The sequence below is a fragment of the Balaenoptera musculus genome, chromosome X (genome assembly GCF_009873245.2).
Source record: "Balaenoptera musculus isolate JJ_BM4_2016_0621 chromosome X, mBalMus1.pri.v3, whole genome shotgun sequence".
NCBI classification, from domain to species: domain Eukaryota; kingdom Metazoa; phylum Chordata; class Mammalia; order Artiodactyla; family Balaenopteridae; genus Balaenoptera; species Balaenoptera musculus.
The window spans coordinates 20,200,739-20,226,196 of record NC_045806.1 but is presented as its reverse complement, the minus strand read 5'-3'; the positions used below and the strand labels follow the sequence as shown (position 1 = coordinate 20,226,196).

At 39.3% G+C, this 25,458-nt stretch overlaps 2 protein-coding genes across 5 annotated transcripts in view; one reads left to right on the top strand and one right to left on the bottom strand.

Moving 5' to 3' along the window:
* Positions 1-25,084, bottom strand: part of ZFX (zinc finger protein X-linked) — a 67,658-nt gene extending 42,574 nt beyond the window's left edge. For 3 of the 4 annotated variants that reach the window (XM_036839460.1, XM_036839462.1, XM_036839461.1), the window contains exon 1: positions 23,974-25,084. The gene's annotated coding sequence lies outside the window, so the exon portion shown is untranslated. The remainder of the gene's footprint in view (positions 1-23,973) is intronic. The other variant, XM_036839458.1, reaches the window with a different exon arrangement.
* LOC118888452 (protein tyrosine phosphatase type IVA 1-like) lies at positions 15,005-16,121 on the top strand. The gene is given in 2 exon segments (XM_036839463.1): positions 15,005-15,636; positions 15,638-16,121. Coding segments are annotated over 2 exon segments (780 nt in total). The 5' UTR covers positions 15,005-15,237; the 3' UTR covers positions 16,019-16,121.
* Positions 25,085-25,458: the final 374 nt, after the last annotated feature.

Sequence of the window (25,458 nt, the reverse complement as noted above, 5' to 3'; positions counted from 1 at the left end):
TCTCTTACCAATTCAGCCCTTATATGTCTCATAGTCATCCACTCTTAAATTCATCATGTCCCCTTTATTTTCACTGCTACCACTCTAACAAGCTCTGGTGGTCTTACTTCCAGAACCCAGTGGGAATCTTCCAATCAAAAGATTTGAGCCCTTCTTGAACTCAAGAAATTTTCTTCTGTTTCAATACTTGCTTCCATTTTCTCTGTTCATTCTTACTAGAATTTCTATTATAGGATGTAAGAACTCCTAAATCTAGCCTCCATATTGCTTTAACTTTTTCTCCTGTATTTTCTATCTTTGTCTTTCTATTACATTCTCAGAATCCCTAAACTCTTCCTTCTAAGCTAATTTGATCTTCACTCCATCTACTGAATTTTTACTTAAAAGATCATGTTTTAATTCCAAAATAAACTTAGTTTCTTTTTCACAGCAATCTTTTTTCAGTGGATACTGCATCTTCTCAAATATCTCTCAGGATTTAAAGTTTATTCTGTACCCTATATTAACCTGTCTCCTCTGCTGTTTCATTATTCAGTTTGTTGAATTTGGTGCCTCTCTTTCAGACTGATGGTTTTCCTCAAAAGCATGGTTCTTACAGGTTGTCCATTCCTATCTGTAGATGAGGGTCTAGAGTTACATTCTGATAGCTGGGCTGTATTTCCTCAGCCCAAGTGAGAAACCCTGTTTGCCTAGCAATGAACCTAAGTTCTGACCAAAGGAGTCCCGTCTAGAAGGAGGTCAAGGGAGAGAAAGGAACCATGTAACTAGCCAGGCTTTCCTTTAAGGTGGATGAGTAGCCCATCTTGCAGGTACTGGAGGTCCAATATCCCTCAGGATACTACAAGCTACCTAAAGCACGGTCCTTAACTTTCTCCCCACAGTACCCACTTTGGAATTTCCTATGGATGAATTTGCAATTCAGAGAGCCAAATTTTTGGCATTAGCTCAGGAGGAAAACCACTAGAGATATCTATACTGATAAGTAAAAGGCTTGGCTTTCTATAACTTTAATTATCTGTCTGTGCCCATGGCTTGCTCTTTCTCCTCGGATGTCCCCACTTTTGACACTGGGGAAAACACAGAATGACAATTTTGGGATGGTCCTTCCAACTTTCCAAATAGGGCCACAGGTTCACTAAGCTCTCTAGGGCTTTGCCATTAATTGATTCCCAATTGCTTTATTCAACCAGAAATTCATCATATTCTGGTCTACAAGTGGCATACCTCTCAGGTTTTCTTTTTTCTCTGAATTTTTATACTTCTTCCTCAATGTGATTTCAAAAGGAAGTAAAAATAAATGTGTGTCTTCTCTAGTCTATCTTGAATTTGAAGTCATTATGAATTTGTATGTGTCAAAACAGAATGGAAATATGTAAAAGCAAAAAAACTATGATAGAAACTGAAAAAAAATCAATAGTAGTGAAAAGTTACAACTCTTATCAACACCTGACAGATCAAACATTCAAAAAATAAGGAAAGAGATATATATAATTAATAATATTAAGCTAATAGCTTTAATTCAAATTCTACTCCCTAATACAATATTTTATTTTCAAAAAACCTTGCCCACCCTCTGTGCCAAGAAGAGGAAGAGAAAATGCTTCCTGTTGTAAATGTCAGAGCCCCGTCCTTCCTTGCCCTGTCCTACTTGGAACTTTTGTACACTTTGCTCAAAAATTCAATGCCAAGTTTTTGTTACAGATTAGTTTTTTCCATAAAACCATTTGAGCCAATCAGTAATTTCAAGGTTTTGTTTGTTTAAAGTCTAAGAGTTCGAACTTTCAAAATCTATTACAATTTGGTCCTAAAACTAACACAACATTGCAAATTAACTATACTTCAAATGAAAAAAAAAATTTTTTTAAAGAGCTTTTAAATAGGAAATAAAAAATTTGGACCTAAAATGACAAGCCTTCTTAAAGTCTTATTTTTCCAAAGCCCCTATTCATGTTCAGATTAAGAGTTGCCAAAACACCTAAATGTCCACTGACAGATGAATGGATAAAGAAAATGTGATATATACATACAGTGGGATATTATTCAGCCTTAAAATTCCATTGTTTGTGACAAGATGGATGGAAGAGGACATTATGCTAAGTGAAATTAGCCAGATACAGGAAAAAAAAAAAACATTCTGCATAACCTCACTTATATGTGGACTCTAAAACAGTCAAACTCAGAGAAGCAGAGAGTAGAACGGTGGCTCCCAGGGGTTAAAAAGGAAGAGAAGTTGGAGAGATAATGTTCAAAGGATACAGAGTTCTGGAGATCCTCTTTATGGCACAGTGTCTATAGCTAACAATACTGTGCTGTACACTTAAAATTTGCTAAAAGGGTAGATCTTATGTTAAGTGTTCTTACTAAGACGGAGAAGGAGAGGGAGAAGGAGAGGGAGAAGGAGAGGGAGAAGGAGAGGGAGAAGGAGGGGAAGAGGAAGAATAGGAAGAAGAAGACAACGATGACGACATGGTGGGAGGAAACTTTGTGAGGTGATGAATGTTTATGGCTTTGCTGGTGGTGATGATTTCTCAGGTGTATACTTATCCCCAAACTCATCAAATGTATACATTAAATGTATAAAGCTTTTATATGTCAATCATACCTCAACAAAGTGCTTTAAAAATAAAAAATATAAAGAAAATTTTTAAAGAGTTGCCAAAACACCCTCTGAAGTTAGTTGCATTGACGTGCTACAAGCACTAATAAGCACTACACTTTTTAAATGCCTTTGTCTTTAAGACTGTAGCTTGATGTTAGGAAGTACATACCCTTTTTTTCTTTATATATACTTTTTTTTTTTTTTAATTTTTGGTTGCATTGGGTCTTCGTTGCTGCGCGCGGGCTTTCTCTACTTGCGGCGAGTGGGGGCTACTCTTCGTTGCAGTGCGAGGGCTTCTCATTGCAGTGGCTTCTCGTTACAGAGCATGGGCTCTAGACACGCGGGCTTCAGTAGTTGTGGCACGCAGGCTCAGTAGTTGTAGCCTGAGGGCTCTAGAGCACAGGCTCAGTAGTTGTGGCACACAGACTTAGTTCCTCCGTGGCATGAGGGATCTTCCCGGACCAGGGCTTGACCCCGTGTCCCCTGCATTGGCAGGCGGATTCTTAACCACTGCAACACCAGGGAAGTCCCAGGAAGTGCATACACTTTCTACATAGTTTTTGTTATGTAAAGTAGTACAGCCTCCTTCATGAAATATTGCTATTTAATATACTCAATAATTTATCCATGTTCATTACATAAAACTCTACTGTATATCATAATGTCTAACAAATCTCTTTAGATGACTCATTTTGATTTTGAAGTTTTAAAAAAATAGTTTAGTTTATCAGCTTTTCCTGACACTCTGAACAGAAATCCTACTCACATGATTTCCTCTAATAACCACCTTTAGTTGAGGTATACTGGAGTGGACTTTGTGAAACACTTGATGTGATCAAAGGATGGAGACTGTTTTGACATAATATGGAAATTAATTTAAACTACACAGTACACAGAAGAGTTAAACTAAATAAAACCGTCAGGGGAAATTTTTAAAAGGTTAATTTCTGGGCTTCCCTGGTGGCGCAGTGGTTAGGAATCCACCTGGCAGTGCAGGGGACACGGGTTCGAGCCCTGGTCCGGGAAGATCCCACATGCTGTGGAGCAACTAAGCCCGTACACCACAACTACTGAGCCTGTGCTCTAGAGCCCGTGAGCCACAACCACTGAGCCCGCGTGCCACAACTACTGAAGCCCGCACGCCTAGAGCCCGTGCTCTGCAACAAGAGAAGCCACCGCAATGAGAAGCCCCGCTCGCCACAACTAGAGAAAGCCCGTGCACAGCAACGAAGACCCAACGCAGCCCTAAATAAATAAATAAATAAATTTATTTTTTTTAAAAAAAAGGTTAATTTCTGTCAAATGCAGTACATGATGAAGAATTGTTGGTATTATCAGAAACTTTTTTTAATCTTTTTCTTGCACTTGCCATCCTTCCCAAAATCAGGCATTTACTTCATCTCTGAACTGGTCATTCCCACAGTTGTTAATTTAGTTAAGTGCTTTTCAGGGGACTTCCCTGGCGGTCCAGTGTTTAAGACTCTGTGCTTCCACTGCAGGGGGGCACAGGTCCGATCCCTGGTCAGGGAACCAAGATCCCGCATGTTGCGCAGTGTAGCCAAAAAAAAAGTGCTTTTCTTATCGAACTCCTCCTTAATGAGCAACATGTCTCCTTGTATTGGAAAATCTTTCCGATAATGCATTGGAATTTCAGGGGTTTTTTCCCCTAAACTAAAGCAGTCTCACTTTCATGTTACTTTATTCAAGCTAATGACGGCTTTCCTTAGTTTTCTAATAACCAGTTGTAAAAAACATGTACTGCAGCTTTACAGTTTTTTAAACTATTTTAAATCTTTTTAAACTCGGAAACTTCTTAAAATTACTGTTTTGCCAATTGACCAACACAGTAACTTCTTTTTTAAACATCTTTATGGGAGTATAATTGCTTTACAATGTTGTGTTAGTTTCTGCTGTATAAAAGTGAATCAGCTATATGTATACATATATCCCCATATCGCCTCCCTCTTGCGTCTCCCTCCCACCCTCCTTATCCAACCCCTCTAAGTGGTCACACAGCACTGAGCTGATCTCCCTGTGCGATGCAGCTGCTTCCAGCTAGCTAGCTATTTTACATTTGGTAGTGTATATATGTCAATGCTACTCTCTCACTTCGTCTCAGCTTACACTTCCCCCTCCCCGTGTCCTCAAGTCCATTCTCTACGTCTGTGTCTTTATTCCTGTCCTGCCCCTAGGTTCATCAGAATCTTTTTTTTTTTTTTTTAGATTCCATATATATGCACCAAAACAGTAACCTGACTAATACTTACCCTACTCTTTCCCTCACCTACATGAACACACATGCTTCCTATTATTGCTCTTCTTAAATACATCACTTTGGGTCTGTTAGGCTCTGTAAACTCAATGCTGACACTAACAATGTTCTCTGTACATTTTAAATACTGGCAAGAATATAATATCAGGCCTTTCAACGACTGTAACAAAATTTTTAAATTGACATTTGCAAAGTTATGGAGCATTTTTACATTGATCCTCTGCTAATACTATTAGGAGTATGTTTTGTACCTATAACTTAATAAATCCTTTAAACATAAAACAAAAAAAGAACATGCTGGACAATGAAAGGGCTGGTTTGCAATACACCTGCAGACCTGCTTCTTTTTTTCTTTGTTTGCTCATCTTTTTTTTTTTCCAGCTTTACTGAGATATAACTGACATTCCATATTCTGTAAGTGTAAGATGTATAACATAATGATTTGACTTACATACACCATGAAATGATTACTATAATAGGTTTAGTGAATATCCATCATCTCATATAAATACAACATCAAAGAAACAGAAAAAAAAATTCTTCTCCTTGTAATGAGAACTCTCAAGATTTACTCTCTTAACAACTTTCATATATAACATAGAGCAGTGTTAATTACCTTCATCATACTGCACATTACATCTCTAGTATTTATTTATCTTATAACAGGAAGTTTGTACCTTTTGACTACCTTCATCTATTCCCCCCTCCCCTCCCCACCTGTTTCTTACATGACCAACAATGGGCATGCTCCACTGAGTATCAGCTCCAGGTAGAGTATCAGCAGCATTAATTCCATGATCATTCTCTGGAGCAAAGCTAGGGAATCAGCTAATTCACATTGCACTCCCCGCCCCCCACCCCGCTCCCCGCCCAAATCCATGCCTGCTTTTTTCAGGGATTTGGGGAGATAGGAAACTACTACTAGATAATAATCTAAAACAAAGGAGGAAACTGGGGGGAAGCACAAACATACATAATTTGAAATAAAGAAAAAAACACAGATACAGGAAAAGTAAAAAACTTGTAAGAAAACAGTCTATAATTCTATGCTAGCACACTGAAAAGAAATGTTAATTTACAAGCATTAACTCAATAAGAGATAGAGAACCCAATCACCATAAAATGGGGGGGGGGGAGGAGAAAGATGTCTGTTACCCTTTCAAAAAGCTCTAGGCTTTTCCCAAAGCTAGCTGAACACAGGAGGAAACCCATCTCAAATCTTTTTACAAAACTAATTTACCATTTTTTGAAAACACAATGATCCAAAACCTATGGGAGGCAGCAAAAGCAGTTCTAAGAGGGAAGTTTATAGCAATAAAAGCCTACCTCAAGAAAACTAGAAAAATCTCAAATAAACAATCTAACCTTACACCTAAAGGAACTAGAGAAAGAAGAACAAACAAAACCCAAAGTTAGTAGAAGGAATGAAACCATAAAGATCAGAACAGAAATAAGTAAAATAGAAACAAAGAAAACAATAGCAAACATCAATAAAACTAAAACCTGGTTCTTTGAGAAGATAAACAACATTGATAAACCTTTAGCCAGACTCATCAAGAAAAAGAGGACTCAAATCAATAAAATTAGAAATGAAAAAGGAGAAGTTAACAACAGACACTGCAGAAATACAAAGCATCCTAAGAGACTACTACAAGCAACTCTATGCCAATAAAATGGACGACCTGGAAGAAATGGACAAATTCTTAGAAAGGTATAACCTTCCAAGACTGAACCAGGAAGAAATAGAAAATATGAACAGACCAATCACAAGTAATGCAATTGAAACTGTGATTAAAAATCTTCCAACAAACAAAAGTCCAGGACCAGATGGCTTCACAGGTGAAGTCTATCAAACATTTAGAGAAGAGCTAACACCCATCCTTCTCAAACTCTTCCAAAAAACTGCAGAGGAAGGAACACTCCCAAACTCATTCTATGAGGCCACCATCACCCTGATACCAAAACCAGACAAAGATACTACATAAAAAGAAAATTACAGACCAATATCACTCATGAATATAGATGCAAAAATCCTCAACAAAATACTAGCAAACAGAATCCAACAACACATTAGAAGGATCATACACCATGATCAAGTGGGATTTATCCCAGGGATGCAAGCATTCTTCAGTATACGCAAATCAGTCAATGTGATACACCATATTAACAAATTGAAAAGGAAAAACCATATGATCATCTCAATAGATGCAGAAAAAGCTTTTGACAAAATTCAACACCCATTTATGATAAAAAAAAACTCTCCAGAAAGTGGGCATACAGGGAACCTACCTCAACATAATAAAGGCCATATACGACAAACCCACAGCAAACATCATTCTCAATGGTGAAAAACTGAAAGCATTTCCTCTAAGATCAGGAACAAGACAAGCATGTCCACTCTCGCCACTATTATTCAACATATTTTTGGAAGTCCCAGCCACGGCAATCAGAGAAGAAAAAGAAATAAAAGGAAAACAAATTGGGAAAGAAAAAGTAAAACTATCAGTGTTTGCAGATGACATGATACTATACGTAGAGAATCCTAAAGATGCTACCAGAAAACTACTAGAGCTAATCAATGAATTTGGTAAAGTTGCAGGATACAAAATTAATGCACAGAAATCTTGCAATCCTACACACTAACAACGAAAGACCAGAAAGAGAAATTAAGGAAACAATCCCATTCACCATTGCAACAAGAAGAATAAAATACCTAGGAATAAACCTACCTAAGGAGGTAAAAGACCTGTACTCAGAAAACTATAACACTGAGGAAAGAAATCAAAGATGATACAAACAGATGGAGAGATATACCATGCTCTTGGACTGGAAGACTCAATCTTGTGAAAATGACTATACTACCCAAATCAATCTACAGATTCAATGCAATCCCTATCAAATTACCAATGGCATTTTTTACAGAAGTAGACAAAAAATCTTAAAATCTGTATGGAGACACAAAAGACCCCGAATAGCCAAAGCAGTCTTGAGGGGAAAAAAAATGGAGCTGGAGGAATCAGACTTCCTGACTTCAGACTATACTACAAAGCTACAGTAAACAAGACAATATTGTACTGGCACAAAAACAGAAATATAGATCAATGGAACAGGATAGAAAGCCCAGAGATAAACCCATGCACCTATGGTCAACTAATCTACGACAAAGGAGGCAAGGATATACAATGGAGAAAAGACAGTCTCTTCAATAAGTGGTGCTGGGAAAACTGGACAGCTACGTGTAAAAGAATGAAATTAGAACACTCCCTAACACCATACACAAAAACTCCAAATGGATTAGAGACCTAAATGTAAGACCGGACACTGTAAAACTCTTAGAGGAAAACACAGGAAGAACACTCTTTGACATAAATCACAGCAAGATCTTTTTTGATCCACCTCCTAGAGTAATGGAAATAAGAACAAAAATAAACAAATGGGACCTAATGAAACTTAAAAGCTTCTGTAAAGCAAAGGAAACTACAAACAAGACAAAAAGACAACCCTCAGAATGGGAGAAAATATTTGCAAATGAATCAACGGACAAAGGATTAATTTCCAAAATATATAAACAGCTCATGCAACTCAATATTAAAAAAACTAACAAGCCAATCCAAAAATGGGCAGAAGACCTAAGTAGACATTTCTCCATAGAAGACCTACAGATGGCCAAGAAGCACATGAAAAGCTGCTCAACATCACTAATTATTAGAGAAATGCAAATCAAAATTACAATGAGGGGGCTTCCCTGGTGGCGCAGTTGTTAAGAATCCGCCTGCCAATGCAGGGGACACAGGTTCGATCCCTGGTCCGGGAAGATCCCACATGCCACAGAGTAACTAAGCCTGCGTGCCACAACTACTGAGCCTGTGCTCTAGAGCCTGCGAGCCACAATTACTGAAGCCTGCACGCCTAGAGCCCGTGCTCCGCCACAAGAGAAGCCACCACAGTGAGAAACCCGCGCGCAGCAACGAAGACAAATGCAGCCAAAAATAAATAAATACATTAAAAATAAATTACAAGAATAATAATAGTAATTAAACCTCACACCAAGTAGAATGGGCATCATCAGAAAATCTACAAACAACAAATGCTGGAGAGGGTGTGGAGAAAAGGGAACCCTCTTGCACTGTTGGTGGGAATGTAAATTGATACAGCCACTATGGAGAACAGTATGGAGGTTCCTTAAAAAACTAAAAATAGAATTACCATATGATGCAGCAATCCCACTACTGGGCACATACCCAGAGAAAACCATAATTCACAAAGACACATGCACCCCAATGTTCACTGCGGCACTATTTACAATAGCCAGGTCATGGAAGCAACCTAAATGCCCATCGACAGACGAATGGATAAAGAAGATGTGGTACATATATACAATGGAAAATTACCCAGCCATAAAAAGAAACGAAATTGGGTCATTTGTAGAAACGTGGATGGATCTAGAGACTGTCATACAGAGTGAAAGTCAGAAAGAGAAAAACAAATACCGTATATTAACGCATATATGTGGAACCTAGAAAAATGGTACAGATGAACCGGTTTGCAGGGCAGAAATAGAGACACAGATGTAGAGAACAAACGTATGGACACTAAGGGGGGAAAGTGGCAGGGGGGTGGTGGTAGTGGTGGGATGAATTGGGAGATTGGGATTGACATATATACATGAATATGTATAAAACAGATAACTAATAAGAACGTGCTGTATAAAAACAAAATAAAATAAAATTCATAACTTAAAATAAAACTAATTTACCGTTTTTTAGAAAACCTAACAAAAATAATGTAACCAAACTACAAACATGGTTAATTACGAATCCCAAGTCAAGTTTTTGCAAATGTGATCCATCATATAATATATATAGACACACACACGTGCACATACGTGCACATGCACACACACACAGACACCTTGACAAAGTATGGTTATTCTAGAATTCAAGGATGCAACCAAATAATGGCCCAAATTAAGAGGTCAAAAAAGGAAAATCCTGATGTGCCTCAATAGATGCTGAAAAGTTGAGATTCAACATCTATTTTTTTACTTAAACTAGTCAAATTGGAAGAGAAAGACATTTTTTTTAACAGTTAGAAAAAATACAATAAATAGGAGTGAAATCTTAGTACATGCTATCACGTAGATGACCCTTGAAAACCTTATGCTAAGAAGCCAGATGCAAAAAGCCACATATTACAGGATTCCATAAATATGAAACATGAAGAATAGGCAAATCCATACAGACAGAAAGTAGACTGTCAGGGGCTGGGGGTGGGAGGTGATTGCTAATTGGGTACAGAGTTTCCTTCTGGAGGGATAAAAATGTTCTAAAATTACTGGTGATGGTAGCACAACTCTGAATCTACCAAAAAAAACCCCACTGAATTGTACACTTTTGAAGGGTGAATTCTGTAACAACTTCCTCTCAGTAAAGCTGGTTTAAAAAACACACATGCAAATCTTAAACTAGTTCATGTTACAACATGTATTTTTAGATACGAGAATGATATCAGTATCACTTTATAACAAAAAGACATGTATTAAAACTAAGGTGAAACACTAAAAGTATTTCTTTTAAAGTCAAACTTAAGACAAGGATGCCCACTAACACTATTATTATTTAAGATTGTATGGGAACTGATAAGCAATGCAATTAGATAAGATAATGAAATGCAAGATATAATTATTAATTGAAAGAAATTATATTTATTTATATATGACTTATCCAGGAAATTCAAGAGAATCAACTACAATCTTAATATCAGAATGAATTCATAAAATGTGCTGGTATAAAATTAATATACTTGATGGCAAAAGCTTTTTATTTTAAAGACAAAAGCTTTCTTATGTAACACTTAAAAATGTAAAATATCATTAATAAGAGTAACTGAAAACTCTAAGTGGGATTTTTTAAATACAAATATACAGAGAAATCAATCTTGCTCTTGAATATACTGGATCAGTAGTATTACTTCTCTCTTAATTAACCTCTACATTCAATCAAAATCCCAACACACTTTTGTTGTAAATCAATTGACCTTATATATGTAGGTCTACTCTCGGACACTATTCTGTTTCATTGATCAATCTGGCCTTGCACCCACTATTTTAATCACTGCATCTTTATAATAAGCTTTAATATATGGTAGTGTAAGTTTTCCAACTTTTTTTTTCAAGACTGCCTTTGCTATTCCAATAGGCCCTTTGCATTTCCATATAAATCTGAGAACTGGTCTATTAAAAAAAAAAAAAAAAACCGGTTGGGGTTTTGATTGGGACTTCGTTGAAAACTGACATGTTTATAACATTGATACTTCTTATCCATGAACATCGTATCTCTCCCCATTTATGAGTTCTTCTTTCATTTCTCTCAGTAATGCTTTCACTAAAGGTCTTAATAAGCTTTGTTGGGTTTATTTCAAGGTACTGGATGTTCTCTGATCTTACTATAAATTGCACTACTAGCTTTTAAAACAAAATATAAAACAATCAATCAAATGTACTGGCTTTTAAATTTTATTTTCAAGTTGTTTGTTGTTAGTATAGAGAAATACAAATTATTAATCAATGTCCCCCAACTATAATATAGTAAAATTAGAAATAAATGTCACTGAGGTAATAACACCTCCCAAAAAAAATTCCCTTAAATTTGAAGAGTCTCAATAATTCAATGAGCAATAGGAAAATTATAAAAACCACAATATATTTAGAACTAAATAATAAAAAATCAATTCACATAAAATTCACAGTACCAGTTACAGTTCAGAGGAAATTTTATAGTTTTAAAAGCATATAAGAGTAGAGATTAAAAACTAATGAGCTAAACTATTTACAATAGCCAGGACATGGAAGCAACCTAAGTGTCCATTGACAGATGAATGGATAAAGAAGATGTGGCACATATATACAATGGAATATTACCCAGCCATAAAAAGAAATGAAATTGAGTTATTTGTAGTGAGGTGGATGGACCTAGAGTCTGTCATACAGAGTGAAGTCAGAAAGAGAAAAACAAATACCGCATGCTAACACATATATATGGAATCTAAAAAGAAAAAAATTGGTCCTGAAGAACCTAGGGGCAGGACAGGAATAAAGATGCAGACGTAGAGAATGGACTTGAGGACACGGGGAGGGGGAAGGGTAAGCTGGGACGAAGTGAGAGAGTGGCATGGACATATATACACTACCAAATGTAAAATAGATAGCTAGTGGGAAGCAGCCGCATAGCACAGGGAGATCAGCTCGGTGCTTTGTGACCACCTAGAGGGGTGGGATAAGGAGGGTGGGAGGGAGACGCAAGAGGGAGGGGATATGGGGATATATGTATACATATAGCTGATTCACTTTGTTATACAGCAGAAACTAACACACCATTGTAAAGCAATTATACTCCAATAAAGATGTTAAAACTAATGAGCTAAACTTCCAACTTAAATTTTTTAAATGTCAGAATAAATGCAAATAAAATAGAAAGAAAGAAATATTAACCACATGGAGCAGAAAGAGAAATGGTCAATAAAAAGAACTATTTGAAAAGCCTTAATATAGGCAAGTTATTGGCAGTACTCATCAGAAAAAAAAGGAACAAATTAATGAAATTAGACACTTTAAAGTCATTAGAGTAGCCTATATTTTATACCAACATATTTGAAATTTTATATTTTTCTAGAATACAGTTCATTTTGTATAAATAACAGCAACTTAAGAAAAGCCAAAAAAGAAATGAAATGGAGGTATTTGTAATGAGGTGGATGGAGTTAGAGTCTGTCATACAGAGTGAAGTAAGTCAGAAAGAGAAAAACAAATACAGTATGCTAACACATATATACGGAATCTAAGGGAAAAAAAAAAAAAAAAAGGCCATGAAGAACCTAGTGGCAAGACGGGAATAAAGACACAGACCTACTAGAGAATGGACTTGAGGATATGGGGAGGGGGTGGGGTGAGATGTGACAGGGTGAGAGAGTGTCATGGACATATATACACTACCAAATGTAAAATAGATAGCTAGTGGGAAGCAGCCGCATAGCACAGGGAGATCAGCTCGGTGCTTTGTGACCACCTAGAGGGGTGGGATGGGGAGGGTGGGAGGGAGGGAGATGCAAGAGGGAAGAGATATGGGAACATATTGTATATGTATAACTGATTAACTTTGTTATAAAGCAGAAGCTAACACACCATTGTAAGGCAATTATACTTCAATAAAGATGTTTAAAAAAAAAAAAAAAGAAAAGCCAAAAACACTTATCACCATGAAACAAACTATTAATCTAAAAACAACTCACAAAAAAAGACACCAGGCAAAGACAGTTTCACAGATGACTTCTAAGTTTCCAGAAACAGATCATCTCTATGAAATACAACTTGTTTCAAAGGAGAAGAATTATTCCGCAACACATCTTAAGAAGTTAGCATGGGCTTCCCTGGTGGCGCAGTGGTTGAGAATCTGCCTGCCAATGCAGGGGACACGGGTTCGAGCCCTGGTCTGGGAAGATCCCACATGCTGCGGAGCAGCTAGGCCCGTGAGCCACAATTACTGAGCCTGCGCGTCTGGAGCCTGTGCTCTGCAACAAGAGAAGCCGTGATAATGAGAGGCCCGCGCACCGCGATGAAGAGTGGCCCCCCAACTTGCCGCAACTAGAGAAAGCCCTCACACAGAAACGAAGACCAAAACACAGCCATAAATAAATAAATAAGTTTAAAAAAAAAAGTTTAAAAAAAAAAAAAAAATAAAAATAAAAAAAAAAAAAAAAAAAAAAAGAAGTTAGCATAAAAAGAAAAAGTACATGGCAATAACAAAAGGATGCAAATATCCAGGAACTCCAAAGACAGTTTAAAATACAAAATCTATGAATACAATTCATCACACGAATAGAGGCTGCAAAAACATTTAAAAAAATCAACGAAAACTCTAAAATGCTAAGTAAAAGAGAACATAAACTAATAAATATCTCCTCCCTCCAAAAAAAAAAAAACCACGAAAATATCACACTTAATGATAAAATATTAGAAGCACTCCATTAAAGCACGTGGACAATGATGTCTGTTATCAATGCTTTCACGCAACTCTGTGCTAGAGGCATTAGTCAGTGAAGTAGAAGAAAAAGAAAACAAACAAAAAAGAAAGAGGAGGCAAAAAGGAATGGAAAATAAAACATCTTTACTCACACACACCTATGTATTCAGAAAATACAAGAATTATAAACTGTAATAAACTGTTATTACTCCCACATTTCATTGAATCTAAAAATATCGCCTATTTTAAGATGCATCCTTGTTTTACCTACATCTAAGAAAAATATCCTGGCAGTTAAACTGATGCTATACTTTATTACCTAGAAATTTCATTTTAGATTTATCAAGACAATTCTTTTAGACTTATTTAGACATATTTTCATCATATCCTGTGGATATATAGAAGAAAAAATAGCAGCAAAAGAAATTGGGAGTCCGGTGACCCTGCCGATACCCGCAAAGCCGCCGCCCTGGCCCTGCCACCACCGCCACCTCAGGACCAGCTGTATGATTAGGCCTCAATCTTCAATGAGTAGACATATTCCTCAGTTCCGTGGTGTTCTTGGTCATACATTTATGGAGTTTCTGAAGGGCAGTGGAGATTACTGCCAGGCACAGCACAACTTCTGTGCAGACAAATGAACTGTAGAAATTCATTACTACTCTACCAAGAAGCTCCCATATGAGTGGTTAACCTGGACACAGAAGTGTTGAACTGAAATCCACAGAGCAGTTTTTGTTTTTTTTTTTTTAATTTTATAGCTACTTTTATTTTTATTTATTTATTTATTTTTGGCTGTGCTGGGTCTTCGGTTCGTGCGAGGGCTTTCTCTAGTTGCGGCAAGTGGGGGCCACTCTTCGTCGCGGTGCGGGGACCGCTCTTCATCGCGGTGCGCGGGCCTCTCACTATCGCGGCCCCTCCCGTTGCGGGGCACAGGCTCCAGACGCGCAGGCTCAGTAGTTGTGGCTCACGGGCCCAGCCGCTCCGTGGCATGTGGGATCTTCCCAGACCAGGGCTCGAACCCGTGTCCCCTGCATTAGCAGGCAGATTCTCAACCACTGCGCCACCAGGGAAGCCCACACAGAGCAGTTTTTACAAGAGTTCTGACCTGGATGGGGTAAAGCTCAGTGCACTTCCTTTCTATTGCCTCAGTATCACTGAATTGAAGAATTGCTGCTTCTTGTTAGGAGGTTCATTTCATTTCCCATTACTCTCAACTTCATACTCAAAAGCACTGAGAATTTCAAGTGGAGTGTACTGAAGTAGACTCAGTTTCTTTGCATCATTTCTGTATTCAAGTTTATAAATTCTTTCATAAACCTACTGGGTATTTTTTTAACTAAATTAACATGGCTCGAATGAACCGCCCAGCTCCTGTGGAAGTCACTTATAAGAACATGAGATTTCTTAATCCAACCAATGCGACCTTAAACAAATTTATAGAGGAACTTAAGAAGCATGGATTTACCACAATAGCAAGAATATGTGAAGCAACTTATGACACTACTCTTGTGGAGAAAGAAAGCATCCATGTTCTCAATTGGCCTTTTGATGATGGCGCACCACCATCTAACCAGACTGTTGATGATTGGTTAAGTCTCCTGAAAATTAACTTCCATGAAGACCCTGGTTGTTGTATTGCCGTTCATTGTGTTGGCGGCCTTGGGAGAGGTCCAGTGCTTGTCGCCCTAGCATTAATTGAAGGTGGAATGAAACATGAAGATGCAGTACAGTTGCTAAGACAAAAGCAGCGTGGAGCTTTCAACAGCAAGCAACTTTTGTATTTGGAGGAGTATCGTCCTAAAATGCGGCTGTGCTTCAAAAACTCCAATGGTCATAGGAACAACTGTTGCTTTCAATAAAACTGGGGTGCCTGACGCCATTGCTTGGAAGTGGAACCTAGACAGGACGGAATTTGTTGTACATGTTAGCCAGCACGTTGGCTTTGTGAAGTCTGATGAAGCTTCCATAGGAGTGTCGAAAAGCAGTTTTACCAGGCCACAAGCCTGGCAGAATTGCAACTTCTATGTCTGGGTTATGATCAACCTCCTTGGACACTTAGCAAAGGATTCTTGCTGTTCAGCATTTAAAATGTGCTTATTATCGTTTGTACCAATTGACCTTTCCTGAAATCATGCAGTATTGAGTCATGTCTTTAAATCTGTTTCCATGCCAGAATCTTACCAATATATAAGAAATTTAGAAAGACTAGGTGCCAAAATACCCAGCACAATACTTGTATGTTTTTAGTATCACATAGAACTAAAATCCCAGGAACTAAGAAAACTCTGGACCTTATGTGGTTTATTCCTTCCATCATTTCAAACATAGAAAGTAGGGCCTATAATGTTATTTGCTCACAATATGCTTACGTCTTCCACATTCATACCAGTATACATCAGATTTGCTCATTTTGGTTTTTTTTAATTAACCAAGTCTTACAGTGATTATTTAATGTCTTTCTATAAATCTCATTTTGTGCTGTAATAGAAGACCTCCATTTTGAAAATCTACATTGTAAAAGAAGCACATGTCTTTAATGTCTCCAGACAAAAAAGCCTTACAGTTAATTTTAATGTTTGCACTTTGGGGTACAACCTACAGGGAGGGCCTGAAAAAAGAATGGGAGGGGGCTATTAAATATTTTTAGTAAAATGTTGTCTTTGTCTTGTGCAGAACATGTAGAATATGTGCTTTAATTTAGTAAATATTTTTTAAAAGGTGGAAATACTTTGTTATTGTAGCTAAAAATTCTTAATCATAAAATTTCTGAAATTCTTGTAATTTTCTTTCAAACTTATCTGAAGTTGTTTACCATTTTATTTTTGTTTGAAGTGTGATTCCCAACCTCTCTTGAAAAAAAAAAAGGGGCTTCTGCTAATGAATTGAGAAGACATTTAATATTTTATATGCTTTTTGAGCTGTGTAACTTAATATTTGGATATTTGACAATTTGTTTTATTATGTAATTGATAAAATGGTGATGTGTATTAACATTAGCTCAACCATATATTTATACTGTCCGCGAACATGTGGTTATAGTTCTGTGGGAGAAATAATTTGTCAGTGGTCACCAGCATGTAAAAATCTAGTGTGAGAGCTTAAACATTAAATAAATGATGAAACGCAAAAAAAAAAAAAGAAATTGGTAGAGTACTCCTAAAACTTCACATTCAGGGTCCTACTATGGAATGCTTTTCTACTCATAGCTATTCAATCTTTCCTAACAATATTGTCCTCTACCAACAAGAGTGCTGGTGATGCAGCATTTCTTAAAATGCTCCATAATTATCTATGTGATTTTCTTTCCAGTAAGACACCCACCTCACAATTCCTTCTGCCTTCAGTTGTATTGTTGGGTGTGAAATTAAAACACAATTAAAACAATGCACATACTCATTTAAGTGATGACAAAATGAAGAGTCTTGACCAAGTATGTGCATGTAAAAACAATAACTACATCATGACTGCTACCTGGACAACAGTGATTATAGGACACCATCAAATGAAGATCTATATGAATCTCTGACATATTAAAATGGGGGCGGGATGTACTTCAGAATCTATGAAATATGGTAATACGAAAGTTCAGCAAGGTTACATGATCAATACAGAAACAGTATCTAAAAGAAAATCCTATTCACAATAACAAAAATTATACAAAATTTTTTTCTAGCAAAAAATCTAACAAAAGTTGTGCAAGAGCTTTATGAAAAGCAGTAGACTATGCCCAGATTCAGACCCCAGCTCCACTACTTAGCATACATCTATATGTATCTATATATTATTCTGTAAATTTGATGCAAATACAATAAAAATCCAACAGTTTTTCATAGAAACCAACAAACTGACCCAAAAATAAACAAAGGAAGGAGAATAGCTTTAAAACTCTGAAGAAAAAGAACACTTATTAAGATTTAACTATAAAGCCATCATTGTTAAATCAGAGTGGTATAGGTATATAGTCAAACAGACCCATGAAATCAGAAGAAAGTAGAAACAGATGTATATATGTGAGAATACGATAAACTTCACAAGTTGCATTACAAATTAGTGAGGAGAAAGGCTGAACTACTTGGCAAATTCATATTAAAAAGATAAAATCAGATCCCTATATCACACAATAGAGAAAAAAATTCCAGATGAATTAATGACCTAAATATGAAAAAGCACAGAATCATTATGACCTTGGGGCAGGAAAAGAATTTCTTGCAGATACAAGAAAACATAAACCATAAATGAAAAAGAACTGAGGAAACTGACTACTTTCACATTAAAAAGTCCTACACAAAAAAATATTCCATAAACAAAGCTAAAGAATAAGCCACAGACTAGGAAATGGTATTTTCAGTGTATAAAACTACAAGCCATTAGTATTCAGAATATAAAAAGAATAACCATAAACCAATGAGAAAAAGGCAACAATCCAATAAAAAATGGACCAAGGATAGGCACAAGCAAGTCACAGAAAACTCAAATGGCTAATAATACGTGGGAAAAAAGGCTCAACAACACGAGTAATCTAAGAAATGCAAAATGAAAACAGCAATCAGATACCATTTATACCTAAAAGATCGGAAAAAACTGCAAAGTCTAATCTTTTGGCAGTGGTCTGGAGAAACAGAGGCTCATACACAGCTGATGGGCGTGTCGAATGGAACACAATTTGACATTTGGCAATTCCCAGTAAAGCTGACAAATGCACAGACTCTTGAATGTAGCAACTCTACTTCTATAATCCCAAGAGAGAAGAACCCCATATAAGGATGCTCACAACAACATTGTTGTGAGATTGCAGAAAACTGCTAACAACCTAATGGCCCCTCCCTAAGAATAGATGAATAAACCACAGTGTATTTATACATTAAAATACAAGTAAAATGAATGAACTAGATCAGTAGTTTTCAAACTTCTTGGACTCAGGACCTCTTTACACTCAAAAATTGAGGACCTCAAAGAGTTTTTGTTTATGTGGGTTCTATCTAGAGATGTTTATATTAGAAATTAAATCTCAGACACCTTAAAAGTATTCATAAAAAATAAACCCACTGTATAAAAACATGAACATTTTTAAATAACTATTTTTCAAAACAAAAAATTGTGAAAGGAGTAGCACTGTTTTACATTTCTGCAAATCTCTTCAAGGACAGGCTTAATAGAGGACAGCTGGATTCCCATAACTGCGTCTGTGTTCAATCTATCATGACATCACGTTTCGTGGAGGCTCTGTACAGTACTTGTGCAGTGTACAAAAGAATGAGGCTGGAAGAATCTCAGGGATCCCTGGGAATTCCTGGAGCACACTCTTGAGAACCGCTAAACTAGATCTACATACAACATAAATAAATCTCAAAAACACATTGCTAAGTGAAAAAATATATATATAAAATGATAAACACAGTATGATACCATTTATGTAAAGTTAAAACACATAAAGCAGTACTTGACATTGTTTGTGGTACATACATATTAGGACAGTGGTTATTTCTGGCAAAGAAAAGACAGGAATGGGATAGGGAGGCACTCTTCAATCTGTGAGGTTTTCTTTCTTTAAACACACAAAAAGTTACGAAGCAAATATGTAATAAAATATTAAGATCTGTTAAATCTAGGCGATACCTGCCTTTCAGTAATTCTGAAATATTTCATAATTTTAAAATTTTAAATATTTTTTCAATCCTAATGGCTGTATTCTTCAAGGCCACGTAGCTTCCTTAAAATGTTACCTCCCTTTGAGTAAAATATAGTTACAAGATTCCTGGATTTTATAAAAATTTCTTTGGAAAACTAATTTGACAGGACTAAGTATACACTGGCCATACTAACCCCAAGCTTAAGTGCTGCAGGCGGGGGCTACTCAGCTTATGTGGCATATGCCTTACTGCGCACACCCCTTGCTCAAAGGATACAGTGACTAGACAGATGCTTGAATAGTTGAAAACGATTCAACTACACAAAATTCTCTGCACCCCAAAACTGAGAGAATTGCTTTTAGGTAACTGTCATTACCATGTACCAGGTAATGCTCTGGGACAAGGATAAATGAGAACCTGTCTCTACATCCAGAGTTTAGAAAAGATAACAAAAATATAAATACAGATCTAAAATATAAAAGGTTAAATGCTAAATTAAAACATACCTACATTGCTATATGACACAGAAGAATGAGCCTGGAAAAATGATGGTGCCATAAGCAGAAAGAAAGCTAGAAGCAGGAGTTGTTTTAGGGGCTCTGCGTTTAAAAAAAAGTTTTTTTCCCAATAAATAGTACTGGGCATCTACTATGTTCCAGATAAATTTGGTTTCAGCCATGTTGAGACAGTAAGACACCTGAAAGGAGGTGGTCAGTAGGCAATGCTAGAGAAACTAGAGGATGGGCATGGTAAAGGGCACCAAAACCACGCAAGAAGATTCAAGAGAACAGGGTAGACAACTGACCTTGAGGAAAATCCCATAACAGAAGGCAGAGAAGGTATAGAGTTTCTGAAACAAAGAACACTTTTATATAACACACCTGCTGACATGCTGTAGAAGTTTCCCAATTTGGGAAACAGTGGATCTAGGAATAGTGGAATGCAAAGAAATGAAAATGCTGGTGAAAGGAGAGCTAAGACAGCTGAGGTTTTTGTAAGATGAGCAAACCTAGGAATGTTTATAAGGAGAGGGAAAGCCATCAGCAGAGTTAGAGGGCAATGATGCAAGTGGCAGAATCACACTGACAGAGCTCCATCCTTTGGGACCAGTGGATCCCACAGGCAGAGCATCTGGGCCTGAAGGAGGCCAATTCTTGCCACAAGTGAAGAACAGGAGGACAGCCTAGGGAGAGACAAAGGAAGAATATGAAGTGGAAGGAAGAAAATTCAATTGCTTAGATCAGATGGCTGTCTATCTTTTTGGCTTAAGTAAAAGATTAGGTAATCTCTGCTGAGGCTGAGGGGTTTCAAGGACAGGTTGAGGAGTTTAAGAGTAAAAAAGAAAAACTCTGGAACTGCCAGTGTGCATAAACACAAATAGTACAAACAAGGTCATAAGTGGCAATACAAGTCCAGGTAGGTTGAGAGACAAAGCATTTACAAAAAGCAATGTGGAAAAAAGTTTTTCTTCACTGCATTGTGAGCATGCTTTTAAAAAGGAAACTTGCATCTATCTGAAAGATACACAAATTAAAAACCAACACCTCATTTATCCAAGATAGTTGTTGTTCCACCAGTTTTCCAGACCACCCTTTCAGGCAAAAAGCACTTTAACTGTTTCCGACAGAAATCCTTCCAAACCTTACACTCCTGTCTTCTTAACTATATGACTGAAGTCCAACTCTTAATCTTAAATCATCCACTCTTGCTGTACTGGAACATGTACTGCTGCTGCACTGCGTGTGCAGCAATATGATTCTCTTTTAGAATTCTATGTCTTTCCCAGCTGTCAAGATATAAAGCAACTGGTTCTTTCAAGTTTATGTTTACCTTTACCATCTCAACAACCACAGACTGCTTTAGCAACTTGCTTCTAGTCAGCCTCCTAGAACGCACTGTGTCTCAAACTTTTCTAAACCATAGCCCTCTAAGATAAACATGAGAATATTCAGTTCCTTCCCTTCCTCTCATGGAGCAATCACTGTTCTGACCTGTCGCAGTTTAGGAAAAATGGAAAAACTGAAACAACTTTCTGGTGAATACTTATGCTACCTATAAATTTACGTATCAAAATTCTAGGAAACACATTCCCAAAATGTGCATCGAGAATAGTTCAAATATTAATCAAAACATGAGAAGGCTTAGCTTAGCAAACAGCCTTAGTTATTACCCTCTTAATCAAAAAGGTGGCTCCTCTTACCAGATAGAAGAACAGGGATTCCAAAAAGACCACCTGAAGGCTGCTGCCTTTTTAATCATCGCTCTTCTACTTTTCAAAACTGTGACTTGTTTAAAAATTACCATGGGGATACTTACAGGTTCATTCCTCAGTTTCGTAAAGTAACCCACAGCACTGGTCCTGTAATTTTCAACCACGGTAAATGAAAAGCTAGAAACCCCTCCCCATTTGTTTACTACAGAGATTATAATAACTCTTGAGCAAAAAGTTACTTGGAGTGAGAAATTAGGACAGAAAAAAGGAGCAGCTGCCTACCACAGATGAATTGTTGAAAAAGTAGCAAAATTATCTGAACTTCTGAACATTCTTGATAATCATTCCTGCAGTGAAACACTGGTTGTTACTCTATTTCTCAACTTTGAAACTTCCTAGGCCAATGGAAGGGCTAAGTGACTATAAAGCCGGGCTCAGGTGCGTCATCACTCTACTACTTGAGGGCTCCCTGGCCTCCCCCATTGAGTATAAGCCCCTCCACCTGGAAAGCAAGCTCCGTCTACCTTATTTAGCCACCACTCCCCTACCTACACCGTCTACTCCAGCCAAATTACACATACTTGCTGTTTTCTGAAGAAGCTTCACCCTTGAAATGCCCTTTCCCCACCCCCATCTCAGTCTAACAAAGTCCTACCCATCCTTCAGTAACCTCCTAGAAATGTCACCTAACCTCGTTTTCCTCTGAAACCCCAATAATTGGCTGTACCTTCCCGGCAGCACTTCAGTGCATTTCACCTCATCTCATCTGCCTCTGAACAACGAACTTCTTGGAGCCACCGTCTGCATTAAAAGAACCTTTTGAATCTTTCAGAGCACCTAGCACCGAGTTCACAGTAGTGTAGTATGCAATCAAAACTACTTTAAGGAGTGGAATTCCACCTTAGAATTTTTCAAATCAAACAGAGAAACTAAATACCATACCAGGTACAGGAACAATAAATACTGCATCACATTACGTTGTCCTTCAATAAGAAAATAAAACCTTCTGCCCTTCTCTTACTCCTGAAAAAAAGTAAATACTACCAACAGATCGCTAATAGCTTAAATGCACCTTTTCTAGAAAGTTGTTTCCAAATTAATGAAATTCAAACGACTCCGTAAAATTTTTATTTCTCCGTTTCCGTGCTGTGCAATTTGCACTTTTCCCCTTACTACATGAAAGACTGAGAACTTCTTTCCTATCAATTTTTTTAAAAAATTTTATTCCTTTCTTTCTTTCTTTACTCGATAAGGCAGTGACTGTTAGAAAACAACCGCATCTAAGGCACTCTAATTCACGTGTGACTTCACTGGGGTAAAAATAAAATGTCTTGGGGTCCCACTTGCCGTGGTGAGTCCACATGCCTGGGCGGACCCTCAAGTGACCTGTACAAGGGCGGGGGAAAGGCGCGGGGCCGGGGACGCTGAGGAACGAGATGGCCCCAGCGCCTGGGCGCCGACGAAGACCGCCTGCGGCAGCTCGGCTAAAATGCAGCGGAAGCAGCAGCTAGTCACGGGGGCTGCGGTAGGCAGGGCAGGAAGGTGGCGCTGCCGCCGAGCGCCTAGAGCCCGAGCGCACATCATGGCGGCGAGGGCAATGGCCGCTGTGGGGAGCGAGCACGCCCCCTCCGCGCGCACACGCTGCCGTGCCGGGCCTCCGGGACCCGTCACCGGAGCCGCCGCCACCGCCACCGCCGCCGCCCGCTCTCCGACCCCCCCTTACGGGCTGTAGCGGAATTTTCTCTTCAGACGCCGCCTTCAAGATGGCGGCTCCCCCTCCCAGCAACCTCCTCAATCGTCCCCTGCAGCAGGCGCCGAGCCGCCGCCATCTTGTCCCCCATCCCTCCCCCCCCTCACCGATATTTACATAGCGAAAATCGGCCCGGCCGGCCTGCGGCCTTCACCTCACGCCTGCAGCCTTCGCCTCCTTGCCAGGCCTCGCCCCCGCGCAGTGCCCCGGGCCGGACGCGGCACCGACCCGGGGCCCATCGGCCGCGTCCCGGGCCACCGGCCGACCCTCCCCCAACCCCCGCCCGTTTGCGGAGCGCAGCTTCGCCGCCGCTCGGGGCAGCCGGGCTCCTCCCCGGGCCTAACTGCGGCCTCCTTGGGGCCTGCTCGGCGCCGCGCGCCACACCGCCCGGCCTAGCGCGGAAGGGCGCCACGCGGGCCTCCGACCAGGCCGGGACCAGGCCCCTGCGCGCGTGCTAGGCCCCGCGGCCGCGGCGGCGCCCGGAACTCACCGGACGGGCGTGCGGGCGGTCGGCGACGGTGGCGGGTGCTGCAGGCCGGCCTTTCTCTGGAGCACTGGGCCGGGCTCCGGCTGGTGGGGCGGGCGGAGGGAGGGAGGAGGGGCCGAGCTCGGAGCTGACAAAAAGCGGCCCAGCTCCCCGGCACGGGCCCGCCGTCAGCACGTCACGTCACCGCCCGGGAGAGAGACCCAGGAAAATGCGGAAGGGTACATAGGCCCCCTCCTTCGCCCGGTGTGTCTCCCTGGTGTCCCGGTTGGCGCGCTCACGCCCTGCGACCGGGGAGCCCAGTGGCCTCGCTGCGGCGGGGTCTCCGGCGGCCGAAGTCTCCGTGACAGCGCCCCCCTTCTTTCCACCTCCTCCGCGCTCCCGCCCGCCGCCGCCGCTACACACGCGCCGCTGCCGCCGCCTCGGCCGTAAAGCCCGCGCGGGGCCGTGGTCCGCCGACCCCACGGAGAGGCAGGCGGCCCGCACCCGGCCCGGCCGCCCCCCACCATCTCCTGTGGGCCGCGGCCGCCCCCCGGGCCCTCCCCGGAGACCTACCGCCTCTCCGCGCCGGTCCTGGCCGAAGCGCCTGCTCGAGTTGTTTGCAGGCCCTCAGACCCCCGCCCGCAGTAAATGTGTTTTCTTCATCCCCATGGCTGGAGAAGAAGATAAATTTAGCAACCCCCGCCGTCCCCTGCCTTCGCTTTAAAAAAAAAAAAATCTTTGAAATAAAATGAAAATAGGCTTGCCAGTCTAAATGGGTGCGTGGGCAAAAGGAGGGGGAGAAGGGTTATCCTAGAGCACCTACCAAACCGTTTAATTTTTTTTCTAAATAAGCGTTCAATCAGAGAGTCTAATTGATTTTATTAGTTTACGGCGGAAAAAATAAGGGTTATGTTTTGAAACTGGTTTCGCACATTGCAATGAACATGAATTTTTAATGTATATTTTCTCTCTATCCGTGTTTCAAAGTTGGGGAGTCTATGAAATATGTCTTGTGTGATTGTTTCATAAATAATGAATTTTTCACATTCTTTTAAAAATACAGAGGGAGGAGCAGAATTGGGATTTGGGTGTTTTTTTACAAACTACTTAAGTCTTTCAAAGTTTAAAAAGAATTAGGAGAGAAAGAAAAATATGTATTTGAGTAAATAAAACATTTATCAACTCCAAAAATGTGTATTTTGCATTTTCGTTACTGAAATTTTTATACTCTTTCCATACTGAACTTGGAACCCAAATTATGTTTAAAACTTACTAGTTAAACGCTAAATGATGTAGCTTTTACATTAATCCGAATCTGATATGATATTTCTTCGTTCAATTCACTAAATGTTAGATAAAGATTTTTTTGATTTTTTTTTAAAATTCTTTGGCCGCACTGCGCGGCATGTGGGATCTTAGTTCCCCGATCAGGGATCAAACCCACACCCCCTGCACTGGAAGCTCGGAGTTTTAACCACTGGACCGCCAGGGAAGTCCACTAAGTATACT